This window comes from Ovis canadensis, chromosome 8 (genome assembly GCF_042477335.2).
Source record: "Ovis canadensis isolate MfBH-ARS-UI-01 breed Bighorn chromosome 8, ARS-UI_OviCan_v2, whole genome shotgun sequence".
Lineage (NCBI taxonomy): Eukaryota > Metazoa > Chordata > Mammalia > Artiodactyla > Bovidae > Ovis > Ovis canadensis.
The window spans coordinates 93,494,508-93,516,020 of NC_091252.1; the positions used below are offsets into that span (position 1 = coordinate 93,494,508).

The window sequence follows — 21,513 nt, forward strand, 5'->3', positions numbered from 1 at the left end:
TTTAATGAAGTTTAATTTAATGGGCCTTCCTTACCTGAACTTGGCTTCCACTCCAGACCACAGCTATTATCTCTCATGGTATTTTTCTATCTGTGCTTCTTGGAACCGCAACACAAGACAAGTAGGTTGAGAATCACTGCTCCAGGCGATCTTGATCATCAGCCAAGTTTAAGATCTATTATTAAAAGTTATTTGTTTTTTGTTTGGTTGATTTTTAAAAAATATTTATTTATTTGGCTGTCCTGGGTCTTAGTTGCAGTACACAGGATCTTGGATCCTCGCTGTGGCATGCTGGATCTTAATTGCAGCATGGGGAATCTATTTCCCTGACCAGGGATCAAATAGGAAAAGGAGTACGTCAAGGCTGTATATTGTCACCCTGCTTATTTAACTTATATGCAGAGTACATCATGAGAAACACTGGGCTGGAGGAAGCACAAGCTGGACTCAAGATTGCTGGGAGAAATATCAATAACCTCAGATATGCAGATGACACCACCCTTATGGCAGAAAGTGAAGAGGAACTAAAGAGACTCTTGATGAAAGTGAAGAGGAGAGTGAAAAAGTTGGCTTAAAGCTCAACTTCAGAAAATGAAGATCATGGCATATGGGCCCATCACTTCATGGCAAATAGATGGGGAAACAGTGGCTGACTTTATTTTTCTGGGCTCCAAAATCACTGCAGATGGTGATTGCAGCCATGAAATTAAAAGACGCTTACTCCTTGGAAGGAAAGTTATGACCAACCTAGACAGCATGTTAAAAAGCAGAGACATTACTTTGCCAACAAAGGTCCGTCTAGTCAAGGCGATGGTTTTTCCAGTGGTCATGTATGGATGTGAGAGTTGGACTCTAAAGAAAGCTGGGCACTGAAGAATTGATGCTTTTGAACTGTGGTATTGGAGAAGACTCTTGAGAGTCCCTTGGACTACAAGGAGATCCAACCAGTCCATCCTAAAGGAGATCAGTCCTGAGTGTTCATTTGTAGGACTGATTTTGAAGCTGAAACTTCAGTACTTTGGCCACCTGATGTGAAGAGCTGACTCATTTGAAAAGACTCTGATGCTGGGAAAGATTGAGGGCAGGAGGAGAAGGGGACGATGGAGGATGAGATGGTTGATGGCATCACCAACTCGATGGACATGGGTTTGGGTGGACTCCAGGAGTTGGTGATGGACAGGGAGGCCTGGCGTGCTGCGGTTCATGGGGTCTCAAAGAGTCGGACACGACTGAACAACTGAACTGAACTGAACTGAAGTACCTAATACATATTCAAATGGGTGAATAAATGAAACCAGCACTGAGTAGCACCTGAAGCTCATTCTTTGAGGCTACCCTTTCTGTCTCCTATGAAGTAGACAGAAAAAGTTTGCTTTGCCCAACTCTCTACAAATACTTCTATTGTGTTTTTCTCAGTGTCTTGTTAAAGTCCTAAGTAGTCAAGTTCTCATGGGCCTAAGAAATGCCTGTTAAGGTTCTCATCTGACAAATGTTCTTTTCTTGACAAAGTTCTCCTCGAAAGGAGATCCAGCCTACAAGCCTTCTGATGACCCAGTCTAGAAGAAGCCCCACTCCTGTGTGGTTTCTAAGTGTAATTTTGCAACTCAAAACCGCATGCAGGGGAGGCAAGGTCAAGCCCAAGCCTCTTTATGAAATGTGGGTTTGCCCTTTACACTCATCATTTCTCCCTTCTTTGCCTGTCAGAGCTCACAATGTAAGCATTCCCACCACTTCTGACTTCTCAATTTATGCAGGTGAGGGGCTTGACGTCCCTCCCACTCAGAGCCAGAGAGCGTGGCTCCTGCCCTGTTCAGTTCTGATCACTGAGGACTTCCTAGGCAGCCATGGTCCCCGCAGCCAGCTGTGCTGGCCCTGCTGTGCTCCTGAAAGCAGGACCACCAGAACAGGGTTGAGCCTCAGTGGAATAAAGTTGGTACCCAGCACCACCATCACCCGCACCTCCAGCAGGCAGGCCAGTCTCTTATGGAAGATGCCGGGTCCCCTTGCAGCTCCCCATCCCCAGGAATTTGTCGTAGGTACCTTCATCCCTGCTTGGGAATTCCTCTCTGCATCTTTAGATGACTCTTCTCCATTTGAGGGCAAGTCTGTGGTCTCTTATGGTGGCCAGCCCCAGGCTCTTGCCATCTCCGTGCACATGGGCATGATGGTTAATCCCCTCTCACCAGCCAGCAATCTGGTTTGTTTCCAAGGCTCTCAGTCCAGCCCCAAGGGGGTGCAGTTGCTTCCCGCTCCACCTTGGCATCCACTCGTCTCTCACAGCCTCACCCTCTTTTCCCTAAGGTCCCCACCAGCTCCCGTCTCTTGCATCTCATTTCCTCTGCTGGTGTGCCAAACGGCACATCGGCTCCCTGCCCCACACTGCAGAACAGGGGTGTCCTCGGATGGCAGGAGAGCTAAGCACGCTGGGGAAAGCCTGCGCTTCCTTTCCAGCGTCTTTGCTGTGCTGATGCTCAGTCTCCCAAAGGGAACCCAGGATTTGGGTTTTCCTGAGAGCGGATGGCACACACTAAGGGATGCAGCCACACTGTGCTCTCCTTCCACCCGCTGGGCACTCCTTGCTTTCAAACATAGGCATGAGCACCTCAAGGCTCAGCCCTTGGCCCTCTCACCTTCCCACACCTTCTGACGTTACCTTCCTCCCCCGTGTCACTGTTGGACGTTTATCTCCAGCCTTGGCCCTTCCTCTGAGGTCCCGGTCTGTACACACACCTGCCCGTATGGTGATTCCTCCTGCTTAATACCAGGAGGTGATCCCCCATCCTCACTGCACCTTCCTGCAAATCCTGAAGCTCATCCTGGTCACTTGTTTACCACATCCGTTAATAACTGATGTTCAGTTCAGTTCAGTCACTCAGTCATGTCCGACTCTGTGACCCCATGGACTGCAGCACACCAGGCTTCTCGGTCCATCACCAACTCCTGGAGCTCACTCAAACTCATGTCCATTGAGTCGGTGATGCCATCCAACCATCTCATCCTCTGTTGTCCCCTTCTTCTCCTGTCTTCCATCTTTCCAAGCATCACGGTCTTTTCTAATGAGTCAGTTCTTTGCATCAGGTGGCCAAAGTATTGGAGTTTCAGCTTCAGCATCGGTCCTTCCAATGAATATTCAGGACTGATTTCCTCCAGGATTGACTGCTTTGATCTCCTTGCAAGGAGATAACTGATGTTACCATTTCAATATTTCTTTAATCCATTTATTTCTCTCCATCGTCACAGCACCACCATGTTGCAGAACGTTTTCATCTCTAGCTTATATTTCAAATCCCTTCTAACTGGTCCTAAATCCATCTTGCTTCTCCCTCCCCCCACCCAATCCATCTTTGAAATTGCAGTCAGTGTGATATTTTTAATTCCTACACAGCATAGAACTCTCCTTGGCTACTATGTTAGCGTTCTCTGTCTGGAGAAAAAGAACCAACAGGAGCTATAGATAACAGGAGTTATAGAAAAATAAATCCATAGATTTATTTTTAAGGAATTGGCTCATGCACTTGTAGGGGCTGGCAAGTTTGAAATTTGTTGGGTAAGCTGAAAAGTCGGGCAAGAGTTGTAGTCTTGAGTCCAAATTACTCTGGGCAGCAGGCTGGAAACCCAGAGGAAGTTTCTTCCATTGCCATCTCGAGGAGAATGTCTTCTGTGTTGGGGAAACTCCATCTTTGTTCTTAAGGCCTGCAACTGATTGGCTGAGGCCCACAATCCGCTTTACTCAAAGTCTACCAATTTAAATGCTCATCTCACCTAAAATTACCTGCAGAGTGACACCTAGACTGATGTTTAATGAACATCTGGGCACAGAGCTTAGCCAAGCTGACGTGAAACTAACAGTCAAGCTTCCTTTTGCATTTAGGCTGAAGGCCAACACCCCAAATCTGACTACAGGGTTCTGAGCCATCTAGCCCCAACCGCCTCCCCTGGAACTGTCCCCTGGTTGTTCTGATCCTGGTCACACTGGCCTCCCTTGGATTCCAGATATACCACCTGCCTCCAGTCTCAGGACTAGAAACAAGTTACTTACTCTCTCACCCAAAACGCCCTGCTCCCACTCCCAGTGTGCATGCACGCTCATACACACGTACATACATACACAACCAAGTAGCCCCACCCCCATCCCCACCGCCCGACACACACACGTTGCCTAGGGAAGCCCAGCTCAGTGGTCCTTCAGATCCTGGTTCCAATGCCACCTCTTCCGGGAAGAGGCCCCACACCAGGCAGCCTTCCCTGCTACTCTGACTCATCTGTGCATGACGAGCATTCAGTCGTGTGATTATAATTCATATCTGTCTCCTCCACTAGACTGCAAACTCTTTGAAGGCAGGGACCAGATCTCCTTGACGGTCTGCGTTGCCCGCCAGGGTGCCTCCAACTCTCGTGGGTGTTGAGAGAGTGAGTGAACTCTCTGGAAAGCATACCTGGCCTTGGATGTCACGTGTCTTCCATTTCTTGCAGCACTCATTCGGGCGACGCAGGGCCTGCCCTTGCCTCTGGCCCCCCCACGTCGGCTTCCCTTGTTCTCTCGGTCTGGCTTTACAGACACTCTCTGCTCCTCCTTGGGATGAGACCCCCTAAGGAGAGGACACCCCCCCTGACTGCCTGACATGTGGTTCAGCTTTGAAACTCTGTCTGCCTGAGCCTTAACTCAGGCATCAGCTTCAGTCCTTGAAGGCAAACGTTTAAGACAAAGTGACTTACAAAGCTTTTATTTTTTTTTAACTTTTTATTTCGCATTGGGGTATAGCCGATTAACAAACCATGTTGTGGTAGTTTCAGGTGAACAGCAAAGGGACTCAGCCATACATTCATGTATCCATTTTCCCCACAAGCCCCCTCCCGTCCGGGCTGGACTTGGCAAAGCGTTTAACTGGAGGAAGAGGACTGTCACCCTCCATGAACCCTCATATGCACTTTTGTATTTAAATATGTGTGGAAGCAAAGATGCTGCCACCCAAAATACTTGTGAGAAAAACTCCACATTTTTACTCTCTCGAGTGGAAACCTGACCAACTCTGTAGACAGACCAGCATTTCTTCTGCCTTTTCTCCCAAGCACTTAAAATAATAAGAGGTTGACTTGTCTGACATCGTCATGGTTAATATTTTTCTGTAAACTTGGAAGTTTACAAACTGTTAGCTAAGAGATTGCTTTAAATGGCTCTAAAAATAGCCATTCTGTGATAGATCAACCATTCCAAGGTTGGGTAGTTTGTGTCCCAGATGCTTCAGAGCGTCAGTGAAATGAGCCTTATGAAAACTGCAGGTTCGTTAGATCCAACAGCTGTCCTCCAGCACATGCAACTGGTATAGTCACGGAGGCTTGCGTATGAAGCAAGTCATACGGTTCCTGTGACTGTATCCTAATGCAGAGATGCTTTATCTTCATTCTTCCCAGTCTGGCAGACAGGGTATCAGCTAGTGAATGGTCTGTAAAACACCCATACGTCAGGGTATGATGCGTTCTGCATCTTTTTGATAAAGGAAAAGAATCTTAATCTACATTTTTTTGCAAATTGGGATTTTTTTTTTCCCATATGCATTTTTAAAAAGTGGAGTTTCAGGGACTGCCCTGGTGGTCCAGTGGTTAAGATTCCATGCTTCCATTGTAGGGGGCATGGGTTCAATCCCTAGTCAGGGAACTAGATCCCACATGCTGCACACTGTGGGCCAAAAAAAAAAGTGGAGTTGCGTTACTTTTCATGGTGGATTTCAGCAACTTTTAAAGCTCATCCATTTTCCCCCTGAATTTGGGGCGAGATTAAATCAGACGGCAGACAAATGGGTCTCTCAGCGTGTTAGCACTCTGATTCCTCCCAAGAAAAGATGGCTTGCTTTTTGGAGAGTGGCTTTGAAATAGGCATATATTAACAAACAACTTACTTAAGACCTCTGGAAGCCCAGGATTTCTCTGTGAGTGATAAGCTTAGTGAGCAGGCCATTTTGTGTCCCTGAACACATCGGCCTCCCATCCCCTCTCCCCAGCTCTCCTAATTCTTTGCCTGTAGGCTGACTTCGAGGTTAATACTAGACAGAAATTCCGTGACTGTTTCTGCCCCTGTGCCAACAACTCCCAGCCATTTGGAGGGGTGGTGGGGGCAAGGACTTTATGAAGCAGAAGACCATTTCAACCTTTTAAGTTTTTTTTCAAAATGCTAGTGTATAAAAACGTCCTTGAAAAATACTGACTCATATAAACTTGCAGAACTGTTAGAGGTTTTTTCCCCCCAAATTCTAGTGTTCTTTACCCATTAGCTGTTGCAGACTTTGACTATTCTTTTTCAACAGCTGCATTGTAAACCACAAAGAGCAGGTCTAAGAAGCAGAGGCACCACTGTGGTCAACAGTAAAAGCCAAAACCCAAACCACAGAGTAACTGAGGACTAGATCGGGAACTCCCCCACTGGGCCCTGAGATGCAGCCCTGGGTGTTTGCCATCCTTCCAGCTGAGGAGCAGGTCATGGCCGGCCCCTCCGGCCAGTGTGAATGTCGACGGAGCATGTATTTTGTCCTCAGGTGGGTGTTTGAAGCCTTGGGTTTCAAGGCTCCATTATCCCATCTGCCCTTAATTTGGGCATGCTAGGAAGCCACTGGTCTGGGGCAACAGTTGAATGTATTATGTGAAAGAAACAACAATTTGGAGGTACCCTGAAATACAATGAGAAGAAGAACTAAAGAGCCTCTTGATGAAAGTGAAAGAGAAGAGTGAAAAAGTTGGCTTAAACTCAACATTCGGAAAACTAAGATCATGGCATTCAGTCCCATCACTTCTTGGAAAATAGATGGGGAAAGAATGGAAATAGTGACAGACTTTACTTTGGGGGGCTCCAAAATCACTGCAGATGGTGACTGCAGCCATGAAATTAAAAGATGCTTACTCCTTGGAAGGAAAGCTATGACCAATCTAGACAGCATATTAAAAAGCAGAGACATCATTTTGCCAACAAAGTTCCATCTGGTCAAAGCTATGGTTTTTCCAGTAGTCATGTAGGGATATGAGAATTGGACTGTAAAGAAAGCTGAGCACCGAAGAACTGATGCTTTTGAACTGTGGTGTTGGAGAAAACTCTTGAGAGTCCCTTGGACAGCAAGGAGATCCAACCAGTTCATCCTAAATGAAATCAGTCCTGAATATTCATTGGAAGGACTGATGCTGAAGCAGAAGCTCCAATACTTTGTCCGCTTGATGCAAAGAACTGACTCATTGGAAAAGACCCTGATGCTGGGAAAGATTGAAGGCAGGAGGAGAAGGGGATGACAGAGGAGGAGATGGTTGGATGGCATCACCGACTCAATGGACATGAGTTTGAGGAAACTCCAGGAGTTGGTGATGGATGGGGAAGCCTGGCGTGCTGAAGTCCATGCGGTCGCAAAGAGTTGGACACGAGAGACTGAACTGAACTGAACTGAGATACACAGCTACCCATGTTGCCCGCCCCTTCCAGGTGGCGATGACTAAATGGGTCTCTGGACCAGCAAAAGATGTAAGGAGGACATGTAAAGGGACTTCCCTGCTGGTCCAGTTGTTAAGAATCTGCCTTGCAATGCAGGGAATGTAGGTTCAATCCCTGGCTGGGTAACTATGATCCCACATGCCTCGGAGAAACTAAAGAGATCCTGCCACAGTTAAGACCCGAAGCAGTCAAATGTTTTTAGAAAGAGAGAGAGGACCAGTAAAGAGCAACAGCCTCAAAAGGACCTTGAGAGAGGCGCTTCTGGGGCAGGGCGAGTCCCCAAGCTATGTGACTCTGACTGGTGGGCATGTAGGACTTGGGACATCGATCCCGTGCTTCCTGCATCCTTCCTCCAGACCGGCCAGGACAACCGGCCTTCCATTTGGCAGGCAGTTCCTGGGGACCTACTGTGTGCTGGACCCTCTGCAGGACAGCGGGAACACGAAAGCAGTCAGGCCTCGTCCCCCTCCCGGCACCACGTCTGAGGGAAGACTCAGAGATAAACCCTCATGGTCACCCCCCTGGTAGAGGGTCTCCCCTAGGGCCTGCGAGCCTCTCCAGCTGTTAAGTTCCTGCAACATCCCCAGCTCCCAGCACCCAGCTGGCAACTACGAGCACGACACAGATCTGTTGGCTGGATAAACACGCAGTCAAGTGCAGTGAGAGCCCTAGGAAGCAAGTGCCCTCAGCGCTTTTGCACAGGAGAGGCTTAAGTGGACCTTCTAGGACAAGGCACATCCAGAAGACAGGATGGCCCGAGCAGAGAAGAGATGCTGGGAGCCTGAACAGCAGGGCCTCGGACTCGGGTGAGATTGTGCAGCAGGAAGGGAAGGACCAGCCCGCACGGACGACCTTGGTGCACTTAGGAAGCAAGCTCTGAAGGCTAGTAGGACAGCAGACCAGGGGTGGCCGGGGACTCACGGCTCATCAAACAGTCTAGCAGGACCCCTCGCTCACCGCTGCTCATGTGACATCTCTGTTGTTTAAGGGTCCTCCATTGCCTCTGGTGCAGTAGTTTGCATATATTAAATAGGGAATCATTTATAACGGTAAACCTATTCAGCTTCCCAGGTGGCGCCAGTGGTAAAGAACCCTCCTGCCCGTGCAGCAGACTTTTGAAACGCAAGTTCCATCCCTGGGTCGGGAAAACCCCCTGGAGAAGGGAATGGCAGCCCACTTCAGTGTTCTTGCCTGGAGAATCCCATGGACAGAGAAGCCTGGAGGGCTACAGTCCATGGGCTAGCAAAGAGTCGGACACGACTAAAGAGATTTAACACACTTGCTACTTAAAACTGGGGTTTTTTAGGAGTCATTCTAGTGTGAATAAGTGCTTCTTAAAATATTTTTCTTGGCAAAGCAGTTTTTAAACTTTTCTGGTTAAACTAACACAAGTGTTATTGATTGGGTTATTGTTACTTTTAAACCTCTATCTGACTCTCTGGTTTTCCTAGTTTTTCTAGTTTTCCATGTTTGCAAGAGCTAAAGAGATACAGTAGATTTCACAGCTGACATAAGGCTAGTCATATGTCACAATTAAAGTCATAATTAATTTAGACCTCAGTGGCATTCCGTTGGCACTGGAAGAGCTCTGACCTTATCTTTGATGTGTTCAAAGCCAGTTATTTTTACCCTGATGCTGCAGGAAGTACACAGCCCCGTTGCCTCTTTATTTTCTCATCACAGAATCAGTTGGGATGCCACCCTCTTCCCATTATACATGCTTTGGAAGCTGGTGCTTCTCTGGTGCCTGCTGAACTCTGTTGTTTCATGGGGCAGCCACCTGGGCTGCCAGGCAGGTGGGGGATATGCCAAGAGAGGGTGTCCTGCCTGGCAAGGCCACCCAGAGTCCTTGGTTTATTATAACCGTCCCGCTGTTTCATTATTCCAAGTAGAATGACTGTCCTCAGTGGAAAGGTAAAGTAGAAGGGCTGTTCCTCACTCTCTCCCTGTCCCTGTTCCATGCCATTTACCCATTCACTATAAGAATTTAAAAATTTTTTTGTAAGAATTGTCTAAGATTCAAAGAGATCAAGGAGATCAAGCCAGTCAGTCCTAAAGGAAATCAGTCCTGAGTATTCATTGGAAGTATTGATGCTGAAGCTCCAATACTTTGGCCACCTGACGCAAAGCAGTGACTCATTGGAAAAGACCCTGATGCTGGGAAAGATCGAAGGCGGGAGGAGAAGGGGACAACAGAGGATGAGATGGTTGGATGGCATCACCAACTCAATGGACATGAGTTTGGGTAAACTCTGGGAGTTGGTGATGGGCAGGGAGGCCTGGCGTGCTGCGGTTCATGGGGTCGCAAAGAGTCAGACATGACTGAGCGACTGAACTGAACTGAAGATGCAAAGAGCACGATAAGGTCTTGGATAGTTAGGAGAGGGGGATTAAAAAGAAGATTGCGGTAAATGGGGCACCTCCTGAAATCATGACTTGTGAATTCTGTGAGTGAGAGCAGCCTGGAGGCACCGAGGGTGCCGCTCTGCAGAGACCATTGGCTGTTCCTGGTCACCAGGTTCTCCGTGTGAAAATGCTTGGGGCGCTGACTGTGCTGTGTGAAGCGGCCCCCTCCTGCCCACAAAGTTTTTCTAGATTTCTATGTTCTGTGAGTTTAGCTCTCTGCCACATACATGAGTGTATAGGGGTACAGAACCAAGAGGCATGTGAGGTTCAGAGGTGCACATGATGTGTGGATGGGCAGTGTTTATAGGCATCCCGGAGCTAGGTTCTCAAACTTCAAGATGTGTGGCACCCTCCCCCCTGGTGGGGAGGGGGCACAGTGACCTCGGTAGCTATGGGCGGGACTGAGAGAGAGCTCACATCTCTGACAAGCTCTCAGTCAGTGTGGATTCTGTGTGGACCGCAGTGACCAGGCCCTGCAATGGAGGTTCTCAGCTTTGGCTGTAAATTTCCATACATGAGGAGCTCTTGAAACCTCTGATGGCAGGCTGCACCCCTCCAAGGACATCAGAACATACATATATCTGAGGGTGGGTCAGTAGCATCAGTAGTTTTGAAAGCTCTCCATGCAATTCCTGCCCAGGTTGAGTTTGTGGGGTGGAGGGTGGGGGAGAGCTGAGTGGATCGTGGGACTCCTTCCTGTCACTTTGGAAATTTACCAAAAGTATATTGCAGCTGTCACTGTCTGACAGTTTCTGAGTTAAATGAACAGCTACCTTTAGTGTTTCCATCTCTGTTTTTGAAGAACACCGTGAAGTTTCCCAAGATTCCCTCTACCCACCAGGCTCTGCTCCACCTGTTTATCAGCCGCGGAGTCTCAGCTGAAGCCCTCACGGATATTCTCACTCTTCTCCATTGACCTGTGGCCTCCTGTTTCCACTGCTAGCTGCCCTCAATTCTTTATGGCTGTGAGGGGTCTAGATGAAAAGAGTGTTTTAGCTTCTTGTGGAGCAGGGGCTCTCAGCCCTACAGCACATTACAGTCACCAGGGGCGATTCTGATTTATTGGATCTGGGGCAGGTCTCTGTGCTAGGGGAGTTTGAGAAGCTTCCTGGGTGATTCTCATGTGAACTCAGGGAGGTTATAAGATTAAAAGAAACTTTAAAAAATAGTAGTTTCTTCAACATTTTGAAAACTGGTTCTAAAAATATTAAAGATGCTGGTCAGACAATAAACTACAGAAATTATTTTTTGTAATGTACATTGAATGATTTAGTTGGGGCTTTCCAGGTGGTGCTAAGTAGTAAAGAACCTGCCTGCTAATGGAGGTGGAGAAGGAAATGGTAACCCACTCCAGTATTCTTGCCTGGAAAATCCCATGGACAGAGGAGCCTGGTAGGCTACAGTCCATGGGGTCACGAAGAATCGGACAGGACTGAGCAACTTCACTTTCACTTTTCACTTTCATGCATTGGAGAAGGAAATGGCAACCCACTCCAGTATTCTTGCCTGGAGAATCTCAGGGACAGAGGAGCCTGGTGGGCTATAGTCCATGGGGTCACAAAGAGTCGGAGACTTAGGGACTGAAAGTGTCCAACACAGTTGGACACTCAGTCGTGTCCAACTCTTTGTGACCCCATGGACTATAGCCCACCAGGCTCCTCTGTCCATGGAATTCTCCAGGCAAGAATACTGGAGTGGGTTGCCATTTCCTTCTCCAGGGAAGGGACTGAGCAACAATGTTTATTAGGACAATGCTAACTGGGGAAGGATTTTGGTGCACAACAGTATGGCCCAGTGAGGCAGTCACAGGGGCATAGTCATTCAGGGCCCCCAGTTTGTATCTCCAAGGTGACCTCGGATGGATGGGGGAAGAGTGGGTGTGGCTCAGGGGAGGATCCCATCGGCTGGGCGGGGCCACGTGTGCAGCACCCCATTGGCCAGAGCTCAGTCACGTGGTCTCTCCCTCGTGCTTGGATTCCTGATTGCAGTCCCAGGCTCCAAAGGAGCGTAAATTCCGTGGGACAGCCGGCGCTCTGTGTTCTCCCGCATTTGTGTGTCAGGGGTCAGGTGCCTGTGGGCCTTGCACTTGGAAGTGCAGACTCCAGGCCGCCTGGGGGCAGGATCCTGCAGAGTTCACCTGCTGTGTTAAGCGCCTGTGCTCTTTTTTTTTTTTCTTTTCTTTTCTCCAGATATCGCAAACGGCACCAGTTCAGGGGGGTACCGCCCACCTCCCAGAACCAAAGAAGTCATCATCAATGGCCAGACTGTGAAACTTAAATATTGTTTCACCTGCAAGATTTTCCGGCCCCCTCGTGCCTCTCACTGTAGCCTTTGCGATAACTGCGTAGGTGAGTCAAAGCCAAAATTGCCTCTGTTCCATTTAAGGCTTGTGCTAAAATGTCTGCAGCTGATGGAGTAGCCTGATTTCCTTTGACCAGACCTTGTACTTAACGACAGCCAGCATGTGTGTCTCTTTAAACTTTCAAAACTAAGCAACTGGGTAACAGTTATTTCAGTCCTGTTGCCTCTGATTTGATCAACCGTCTGCCGCTGATCCAGTTCACCAAGCCTAGCATCGCAGGATATCTTTTTTCTTTTTACATCCTACAACACATCCCTATGACAGCACAATGCCCCAGGTCTTCTCTTTCCAGGGACCACGCACGCCAGAGTGGGGGTTCGTGTTCCCTGGAGGTTCCAGATCGGCAGACACTGAAATAAAACCATGACACCCGTAGACCCTCCATTGCCGGAGGGGCTGGCCACGTGTGTAGCCGGATTCTCCCAGCTCTTCAGAAGGCATTCTGCTTGGGGAGCTGGACGTCATGGAAGCCCAAGGAGAGGGAAAGGGGCAAAGGCCCAGAGACCGCTGGGCCCACAGTTATGTTGTTAGGAGGCCCCAGAGACCACCAAGACTTGCCCTCGCTGTCAGCTTGCTTCCTCCAGGACAGGCTAGGAAACGGGCAGAGGAAACATGGTGGAGCACAGAGGGCCTCAGCTGCAAGGCTTAGCCCTGCTGCTCGGCTGCCAGCACCGCAGCACAGCATTTCTGCCTCTATATGGGTCCCAGCCCCTGGGGACTACTTGGCAAGCTCATCCCATGACACCGAGAGATGTTACCCACACTTGCAGACCATTACTCTGCCCGGGGATGGAGCGTCTCAGAGATGAGGTTGGCAAGGAGACGGTGGAAGCCCCAAGTGACAGAAAGGGTAATGAGAAAGGGACCACAGCTTTGCCATGTGGGGGAAGACCCACAGGGAAGACCTGTCCGCCTTTAACAGAAATAACCAGGGGCTTTCCTGGAAAAACAGGCATGGAAGTCCTGTTAACCTCACACCTGAAAAGACAGAACACCTCAGAACACACCTGTTCCACTTAGTAACACACAGTCGACTGCTAACATTTTCCGAGCCTATTAGAATTCGTGGTCTCTATTCTTCTTCAGAAAAAAAAAAATTATATAATGTGTTTCCTGCTGTGCAAAGCTTTTTTGTTTAGTGGCCTGAAATTTACTATAACTTTTAATCTACAGTTTGGTAGGAAGTCCATGTCTTCCCTCTCAGACCTTTTCTTAGTTTTATTCACTTGGAAAAATTACTGTTAGCCTTTGCCTCCCCAGCAAAACATCATGGAATTTTGTGGTCTTTCTTGTGTAGTGAGAAGCAGTTAAGAGCCTGAAATCTGGCACCCAGTGACCTGGGTACAAATACTAGCTTCATGATTTAGGCATGCTACCTCAACTCTGTATGCCTTGATTTTCTCATCTTTATAATGAAGTCAGTTGCAGTGTCTACCTCTCCGGACGATTGAAAGAGCAAATGAGTTAAAGTGTGCAAAGCACTCAGCCTAGTGCCTGGCTTTTGGTAAATTCTCTGTGGTTGTTAGCTGTTACTCTGTTACTGCTTCTGCTCCCTTGACACTTCTGATTGGCTTTCTCGGACCAATGTCTGGGTCTACTGTAGCCCTCTGCAGGTGTGATGACCAAACCCGTCCCTGCTCCTGTATGTGAGGACACACACCAGGGTTTACAAGGTCATGAGACAGCCTTTGTGTGATTTCTGATACCCTTCCGGGTGACTCCAACCCCAGTGACCATCCCATGCCCATCTTGAGGACACTCAAGCCAAAGCAGCCCGGTGGCTTAAATATCTTCAGGGAAACAATCCATAGGGATTCACAGGATCCTTTCTTGGGTTGTAATTTTGGGATTACATGATGGAATATTATATGATAGGATAATATGTAACTTACACTCTTTCACCTAAAAATCTTCTGTTATTTTGCATATCTTCTCCTGGAGGTCTAATGACTTGTTCCAGTTGGCATTTACAGGGAGGGAGTGGTTACCTACAGACCTGAAGAGTTTATGGGACATCTCTCTTTTTTGTTTTTTAATCATTTATAAATGTGTTTACCCATTGCTAGATAACTGGCTGTTTCTATTTGTTCATTTATATTCCATCTGTAGGGTAGATGCCTAATCATGATAAAACGTTCCTTTCTGTCTCATAGTGTTTTAAAATTCTCTTCAATTATATCATAAAACACTTTCTGAAAGTTCCTCAAATTCTCTTGTTTGTTCCCTCCACCGTAGGTTTAAGAACCCTGATGTATTAGGTGTAAAATCCTCTTACCAGAATTATTCATCTAGTTAATGGTATACTTCTATGGTGGTTTAGTTGCTAAATCATGTCCAACTCTTGCGACCCCATGGACAGTAGCCTGACAAACTCCTCTGCCCATGGGATTCTTCAGGGAAGAATACTGGAGTGGGTTGCCATTTCCTTCTCCAGGGGATCTTCCCAATCCAGGAATCGAACCCAGTCTCCAGCATTGCAGGCAGATTCTTTACCAACTGAGCTACTAGAAATGCCCAGTGAGACAGTAAGAGCCATCAGTCCATAGTGTCCAAGAGCCCTTCTGATAGGTTCTGAGCAACCTTTCTGGTAACTCCAAGTCAGCATGGTAACCCAGAATTCCACAAGCAAGCCTGATGCTGTCCAACGAGAGGATGCAGAGCCGCAAAGGGAAAGGAGAGGAAGGGGGAAGGTTTGGGGTGGGCTCAGAGGAGAGAACTAGGCAAGGAGCACATTGCCAGTATCTGCCTCTAAGCTCCGTTTGACGGTCCTTGGGCTGAAAGTGGGCAAACTGTAATCAGGGCCCCGCTCTGTGGGGGATAGGTGAGGGGAGTAGCACACAGCTGATGGAAAGTAAATGTACTTGCTGCACTCGGGGAACAACCACACAGCGACTCAGACCTACATCGTTTTGGCTTTCGAGTTCATTACACTACATTTGGGCCGTGGGTGTGACCCATTAGCTAACCAACAGATTGGACCTTGTCCATTTGGGAAAATAAACTGGAAAGCAGTTGTCTCCAATGGAGAAGTATAATTGCAGAGTTTGCCACTACTTTATTTTTAGATGGCAAGTTTTTATTGAATTCTACTTTTGCAGCCAGGGGAAAAAAGTACAATGATGTGCTGAAAGCCAGCATTCAAACATGTGGCTTCCCTTCCATGGTAATGAATGGGCTCAGGTTGGTCCTTCCTAGGCGTGCAAATCAATGTCACTTTGTGCTGGTAGAGGAGAGAGGAAAATGCAGCTTTCGAAGTATATTTTTCTTTGTTAAGTAAGTTTGGAATGAGAGCAAAGTCGTAGGGGCTCTGTAGTTTGAGTCAAGGGCTGAGGGAAAAGCTTTTTGGGGAGCACACTCTGTTGCTAACATAGAACAGGTTAGCAGAGCCAGGGGGTTGGGACACGGCTCTAAGGACAGATGCCCAGGACTAGGTCCTGGTCGTGCCCTTGGATAATATGGGAACCTGGGCAGGTTACCCTCAACTGTTTCCACATCTGTAAGATGGGATGATCCCAGTACTGCCTTGTAGGTTTCTTCTAAGGATGAAGCGAGACAGTGCCCAGCACGCACCGACCTGGTGCCCTCCGAGGACTCACAAAGAGCCTGCCAGTGAAGTGTTGTTACCGTGTGTAATGGGAGCAGGCCTGCCACAATGCTCCCAGGTAACTGTAGAATGAGATTGTTATCACAGAGCGATGGGAGCCCACTTGTTTTCCTGTAATCTGGGAGGCTTTCCATGAGCTGCAGCTGCAGGAATGAATACATTGTCTCTCTCTCTCTGACTTTGTCTCTTTTTATCTCTGTTTCTCTCCCGTTGTCTCCTTGTATTGCCATCAAATTGCTTCTGTACATTTGAAACAGAATGTTTGGGGTCGTTTGTTTATCCAGGCAATTTTTGATGTTATAAAACATTTTTATACAACTGACAGCTGGGGCTAAGGGGTCATCTCTGTTTGCTCAGACCCCTAGGAGCCCTCAGGTCATTTAAAGGAGAATAACAGATGGAGTTGGAAAGCAAAAACTGCCCTGGGAAGGTCTTCTCAGACTAACTCTGTACGTTCCAGCCCCAAGTGAGCCCCCTCCACCTCCCCACCACCCCGGTGTTGGCCAGGGTGGACCCTTTCAGGGAAGTCTGCCCTTTGGTGGACTCTGGGCCAGTGTCAGAGTAGCCAGCAGCTTTCCCTGGAATTGGGTATGTTTTTCTTAACACAACCTAAACCTGTAATAAAAAAGGACTGACTTGAAAGTAATTTATTCACACACTGTGAACTAAATTAAGTTTGCCAAACACCGGGAAGGATCATTGCAAGCCTGCTCTACGAGAGCCTGTCTGATTTTGACCAGCTCAGCATGAAAGCAGCAGAAACTGGATCCCCAACTTTCTACCTCCTCTGGGCAGAGGGGAGCCCGTCTTTCTCTGAGACGCCACATCTGGAGGTGCCGTGAGGGCAGAGGAGGTGGTGCAGGAAGCCCTCGTGTTGTCAGCCCTGCAGGTCTCTTCCCTTTCACAGCAGATGCCCTGGCCCCTTTTTCTCCCTTCCCCTTCTGTCCCTTCTGGTGTGGATAGCACAGAGAGCCTCCAGACACCCTCTGCTGGGGCTCGTGCCCAGCAGTTTTTGTTTTGGAAGAGTTTAATTGTTCTTGCTTTTTTTTTTTTTTGGTGTTTTTTTGGTGTGGACCATTTTTAAAGTCTTATTGAATTTGTTACAGTGTTTCTTCTTCTTTTTTTTTTTTTTCCCTTTTGACCAAGAGGCAGATGGAGTCCCATTTTCCAGACCAAATATGGAACCCGCACCCCCAACACTGGAAGGCAGTCTTAACCAGTGGACCACCAGGGAAGCGCCTTCATGGCTGTCTTTAAATGCTCGCTCTTTCTCCCCTGGGCTCTCTACTCTGCTCTCCCTTCTGACCACAGTGTCCCCTCCTGTCCGACCAGATGCTTCCTCTGTGATGCGGATCTCTGAGTCGGAACTGCAGATGTCTTGTCTGCTCGGCACACTCTGCTGAGCCCAGTCACTGCTTCACAGCTGTACTCAATGTTAAGACGTCTGGTATATTTGAGAGCTAGAATCCTAGCTACCTTCTGATGTAGGGCAGCACTCTGGAACTTCTTTTTAACTGTTTGGGTATGCTGAGAGGGTATTCGTTTTCCGTAGGAAAACAGATCATTTGAAGAGAATGCAGCAAGCTAGCATTTTCATCTTCTTGGGGACCAAAAGAACCCAGGGATTTATGGTGCCCCTCCTGGTTTCCAGTATCCTTGCTTTTTACTGACATGTAATGAGCTTCTATGCGTCAGGCACTGTACTAGTATCTAGATGCTTCAAATCACTATTAAGAATCACTATTCAAGATCACTATGCAAGAATCACTATTAAGAACAGACCAAAGAGAATTCAGCACAGAAGGTATTGTGTTTATCACATTACATGGATCAAAAAGAGTAATTTTACATGTGTGAAGAGGTTATTTAAAAATTCAGTCATCAGTTATATACATCAAAAAATATTGCATCAACATACCTAAGGTAAACATTGTTACAAAATGCAAGGAAAGTTTGGTATAAACATCATGCTAGTGAGAAACAATACCTCTGGCTTTGTTGGCTCAGGTAAGCAAAATAAAAGTAAGAAAATAAAAGGTATCAATATACAGTTAAGAAATACATGTTGAACTGTTTTGGCAAAGTATGCTGATATTTTTTAACTGATTGTGGAGCATTTGCAAAATTAATCAGAGTAGCTGCACAAAAATCCCTAACCTCCTGAAAGCTACTAGGTACTTCACAGTGTGTCATCTAATGACACAATAGAAATCAACCACACACACAAAAAAATACACAAACCTAACCAATTATAATGGTTTTTTCAGGAGTAATTTTTATTTATTTATCTGACTGCACTGAGTCTTGGTTGTGACAAGTGGGCTCTTTTGTTGTAGCATGCAGGTTCTGTAGTTTAAGCACACAGGCTCGGTTGCCCCCATGACATGTGGGATCTTAGTTCCCCAACCAGGAATCGAACCCACATTCCCTGCATTGCAAGGCAGGTTCTGAACCACTGGACCACCAGGGAAGTCCCGAATTGCATTGTTTTTTTTTAAGAACCTTTTCATTAGCTCGTGGGTGACAGAGATTCCAAAATGGCAAGGGTGGAATAGTTGGAAAGCGACAATAAAAATAATGCAAAATAGAACTCCATGAGAAGGAATGGTTTGGAAAGCTATCAGGTAGCTTGTTGAAATGAAGTTGGAGGCTGCAGAACCAGGAGCGGCAGCCCGGAGGAGCCAAGGGAGGCTGGGTGGCTGAGCGCCGCGAGTCACACCTGCGATAGGATGGTCCCAGGAGGCGCAGGCTCTACCAGCAGGACGTCTGCGGAGCCGCCGATTCTGACTCTGCTGCTGCCATCGACTTGGAGCCAGGACTTGTCTGCAGCGAGCGTGGGCTCTGGAGGCAGAGATCGGGGTGGGAGGGAGCACCTGGACCTGATTCGTTTCCACACTTGGGTGACCAGTGAGAGGAAGAGGTAGCTGCTCCACCCTCCCAGGGGTGGGGCTCACCTCCCATCTATTCTGGGATTCTCTACAAACAGGAAGTTTACTTGGATGTCGGATGGCCAATGAAATGGAAAGTTTAGAAAAGTCTAGTACAAGACAAAACTGGATTTAGAAGCCAGTAAAGGAACAAAGCGGCCATCTCAAGAAGACAGAAAAAAAGAATAGCAAAACAAACTTTAGAACAGAAAAATAAAAACAGTACCAGATCTAATTCTTTGGCAAATAAACAGCCAAAAGATAGACTTCTGGTAGCAATGAAGTGGAAATAACAGATTCAAATGAGACATTCTCTCCACAAACGTAGGTATAAATTAAATGCAGTTTGAGGGAGGAGACGAGGTAGAACATGTCCAGTTTGATTACCAATACCGTTTTGGAAAAAGCTGATGTTTAGTCCATCAGTCGTGTCTGACTCTTTGCAATCCCATGAACTGCAGCACACCAGGCTTCCCTGTCCTTCACCGTCTCCCGGAGTTTGCTCAGACTCACGTCCATTGAGTCGATGATGCCATCCAACCATCTCATCTCCTCCTCCTGCCTGATTATTGGAAACTGTATAATTTCTACGTTCACTTTGGGGCTGCCCCTAAGCTTTCTGTAGTGGCACATGGGTTTTGTTCTGTTCCTGAGGGTTTCCTGTCCCTTTGTGTTAACCTTTATTTCAGTTTCTTTTTTCCTAGGGTCTGGAGTTTTATCCTTTTTGGTATAAGCAACAGGTCCTGTAACTGAAAAGTGTGTCAAGCAACCTAATTAGTGCTTTCTTTAAAAAATTGGGTGATAATTGTTTTACAATTTTGTGTTGATTTCTGCTGTACAACAGTGCGAATCAGTCATTATTGTATCCCCTCCCTTTTGAGCCCCCTTCCCTCCTCCATCCCACCCCTCTATGTCATTCACAGAGTGTGAGGCTGGGCTCCCTATGTTATATAGCAGCTTCCCACTGGCTATTTTACACATGATAGTGCTTATGTTAATGCTACTTTCTCAATTCGGCCTACCCTCTTCTTCCCCCACTGTGCCCACAAGTCCGTTCTCTACGTCTGCATCTCTATTCCTGCCCTGCAAATCGATTCATCAGTACCGTTTTTCTAGATTCCATATATATGCATTAATGATATTTATTTTTCTCTTTCTGACTTACTTCACTCTGTGTAACAGGCTGTAAGTTCATCCACCTTAATTAGTACTTTTGGATTCAAGTTATTAATCATATTTTCACCCTCTCCCATCCACTGACCTCTCTGGAGAGCTTCGTTTGCCACTAATTGTGTCTCCAACTCTTAACTTGAAATGAATAAATATAGATGTGAGATCTTTTGGCTGAAAACAAACTAGGAGGTTTTTCTTTTCACGGATAATCTATTGCAGTGTACCAAGGGTTTAAAGAAACTTGCAAAATGATGGATAACTTCAAGGCATATTACCGTCATTGTCGTGTAACTCACACTGTGTGAGAGTGTAGAGAAACCGGGATCCATTTCATGGCCGTGGGGAAGACTGCCGTTTGTTCATAAAAGGTCTTATTCATTGGTTAGACGGAAACACAGAGCCAGATGTAGCCAGCTCTAAACAATGTAAATGAAACTTTGGGGTGTGTATTTTTGGTATTAACTTATTCCCGGTTTTCTTATGAGCCACTCAAGTCCTTCTCAGAAAGTGAGGAGCTTTAATTAAGTCACTTATTATCAATGATTCATTGTTACAGCTCAAGTGACAGATGGCAGAATTCCAAGTAACCTTCCTAACTCACTTGACCATAAGATGACATTCTTTCCTGGAAGACTTTTCATCTCCTCTTATGTCAGATTAAGACTGACCCTGGTTGTCAGTACGTTGGGTTTTTCCTGTCTCTTCCGACCAGTTCACATTTCCTGTATTTCCCCGTTGGTTCCCATCCTGTAGGAGCCAGTAGCTCTTCTGTTGGCCCCTCCGTGACCTCTTCCCGGCCTTCCCCCCTGTTCTTCTCTTGGCTCCGCTCATCCTCCACGGAGTCTTCCTGCTGTAGCTGGGGACGCTCTTTTGTTGCATCCAGACAAGCTGGTCCTTTCTCTGGCCACCTCGTTCTCGACATGCCTTTCCCGCAATAGGACCCGCTGTATTGTGCCACCAAGAGTTCCTTCCAAAAAAATTAAAATTGAGAAAGCATGGAGGTACGTTTGAGGCAATAACCAAAATAAAATAAAATTCTACAAAGTCTCTTAGCTTTCAGAAGAAGTTCCTTCGTGACATGTTTGTTAAGGATGTGAGAATATGTAAGTAGATGTAAATTCCTCAAGATGGAGTACCCAGGCCTGGGGAGTAGAAGGAGGAGGGGATCGTACGCATGGGCAAGGTTGAGAGCCATAGGAACAGACTCTCGCTGACTCACCCTGGGTTCCACCACTGAGGTTAGGCTACCTGGGTGTTCTGGGAATTGCTCGTCTCTTGCAAGATCAGTGGTCAACAGTGAGGCCTCCCATGGGAGGTGTGGCTGACTTGCAACCTTGAAAAACCAGTATTAGTAAAATATCTACCATCTTTTGAGGCCTATTGGAAGCCATGCATTGTAAGTATAATTTTACAGATGAAAATTCATCAGTGTTGGTATTTCTTCTCTAACTCACCTTAGGGCCATAGTCCTCCGGGTGTCTGAGGTGGACACTAACAGGGTCTGACAACATGGGTAGAAGTCCACCAAGCTCAGTGGCCAGAGCAGGGCCCAGGGGTGGATGTTGAGAGTCAA

The 21,513-nt window shown here is 47.1% G+C and overlaps 1 protein-coding gene across 4 annotated transcripts in view; it reads left to right on the plus strand.

Annotated features, from left to right (window-relative positions):
- Positions 1 to 21,513, plus strand: part of ZDHHC14 (zinc finger DHHC-type palmitoyltransferase 14) — a 289,684-nt gene that overhangs the window by 201,925 nt on the left and 66,246 nt on the right. For all 4 annotated transcript variants that reach the window (XM_069598801.1, XM_069598803.1, XM_069598802.1 and 1 more), the window contains exon 3: positions 12,064 to 12,222. In XM_069598801.1, the coding sequence (XP_069454902.1) occupies positions 12,064 to 12,222 (159 nt within the window). The remainder of the gene's footprint in view (positions 1 to 12,063; positions 12,223 to 21,513) is intronic.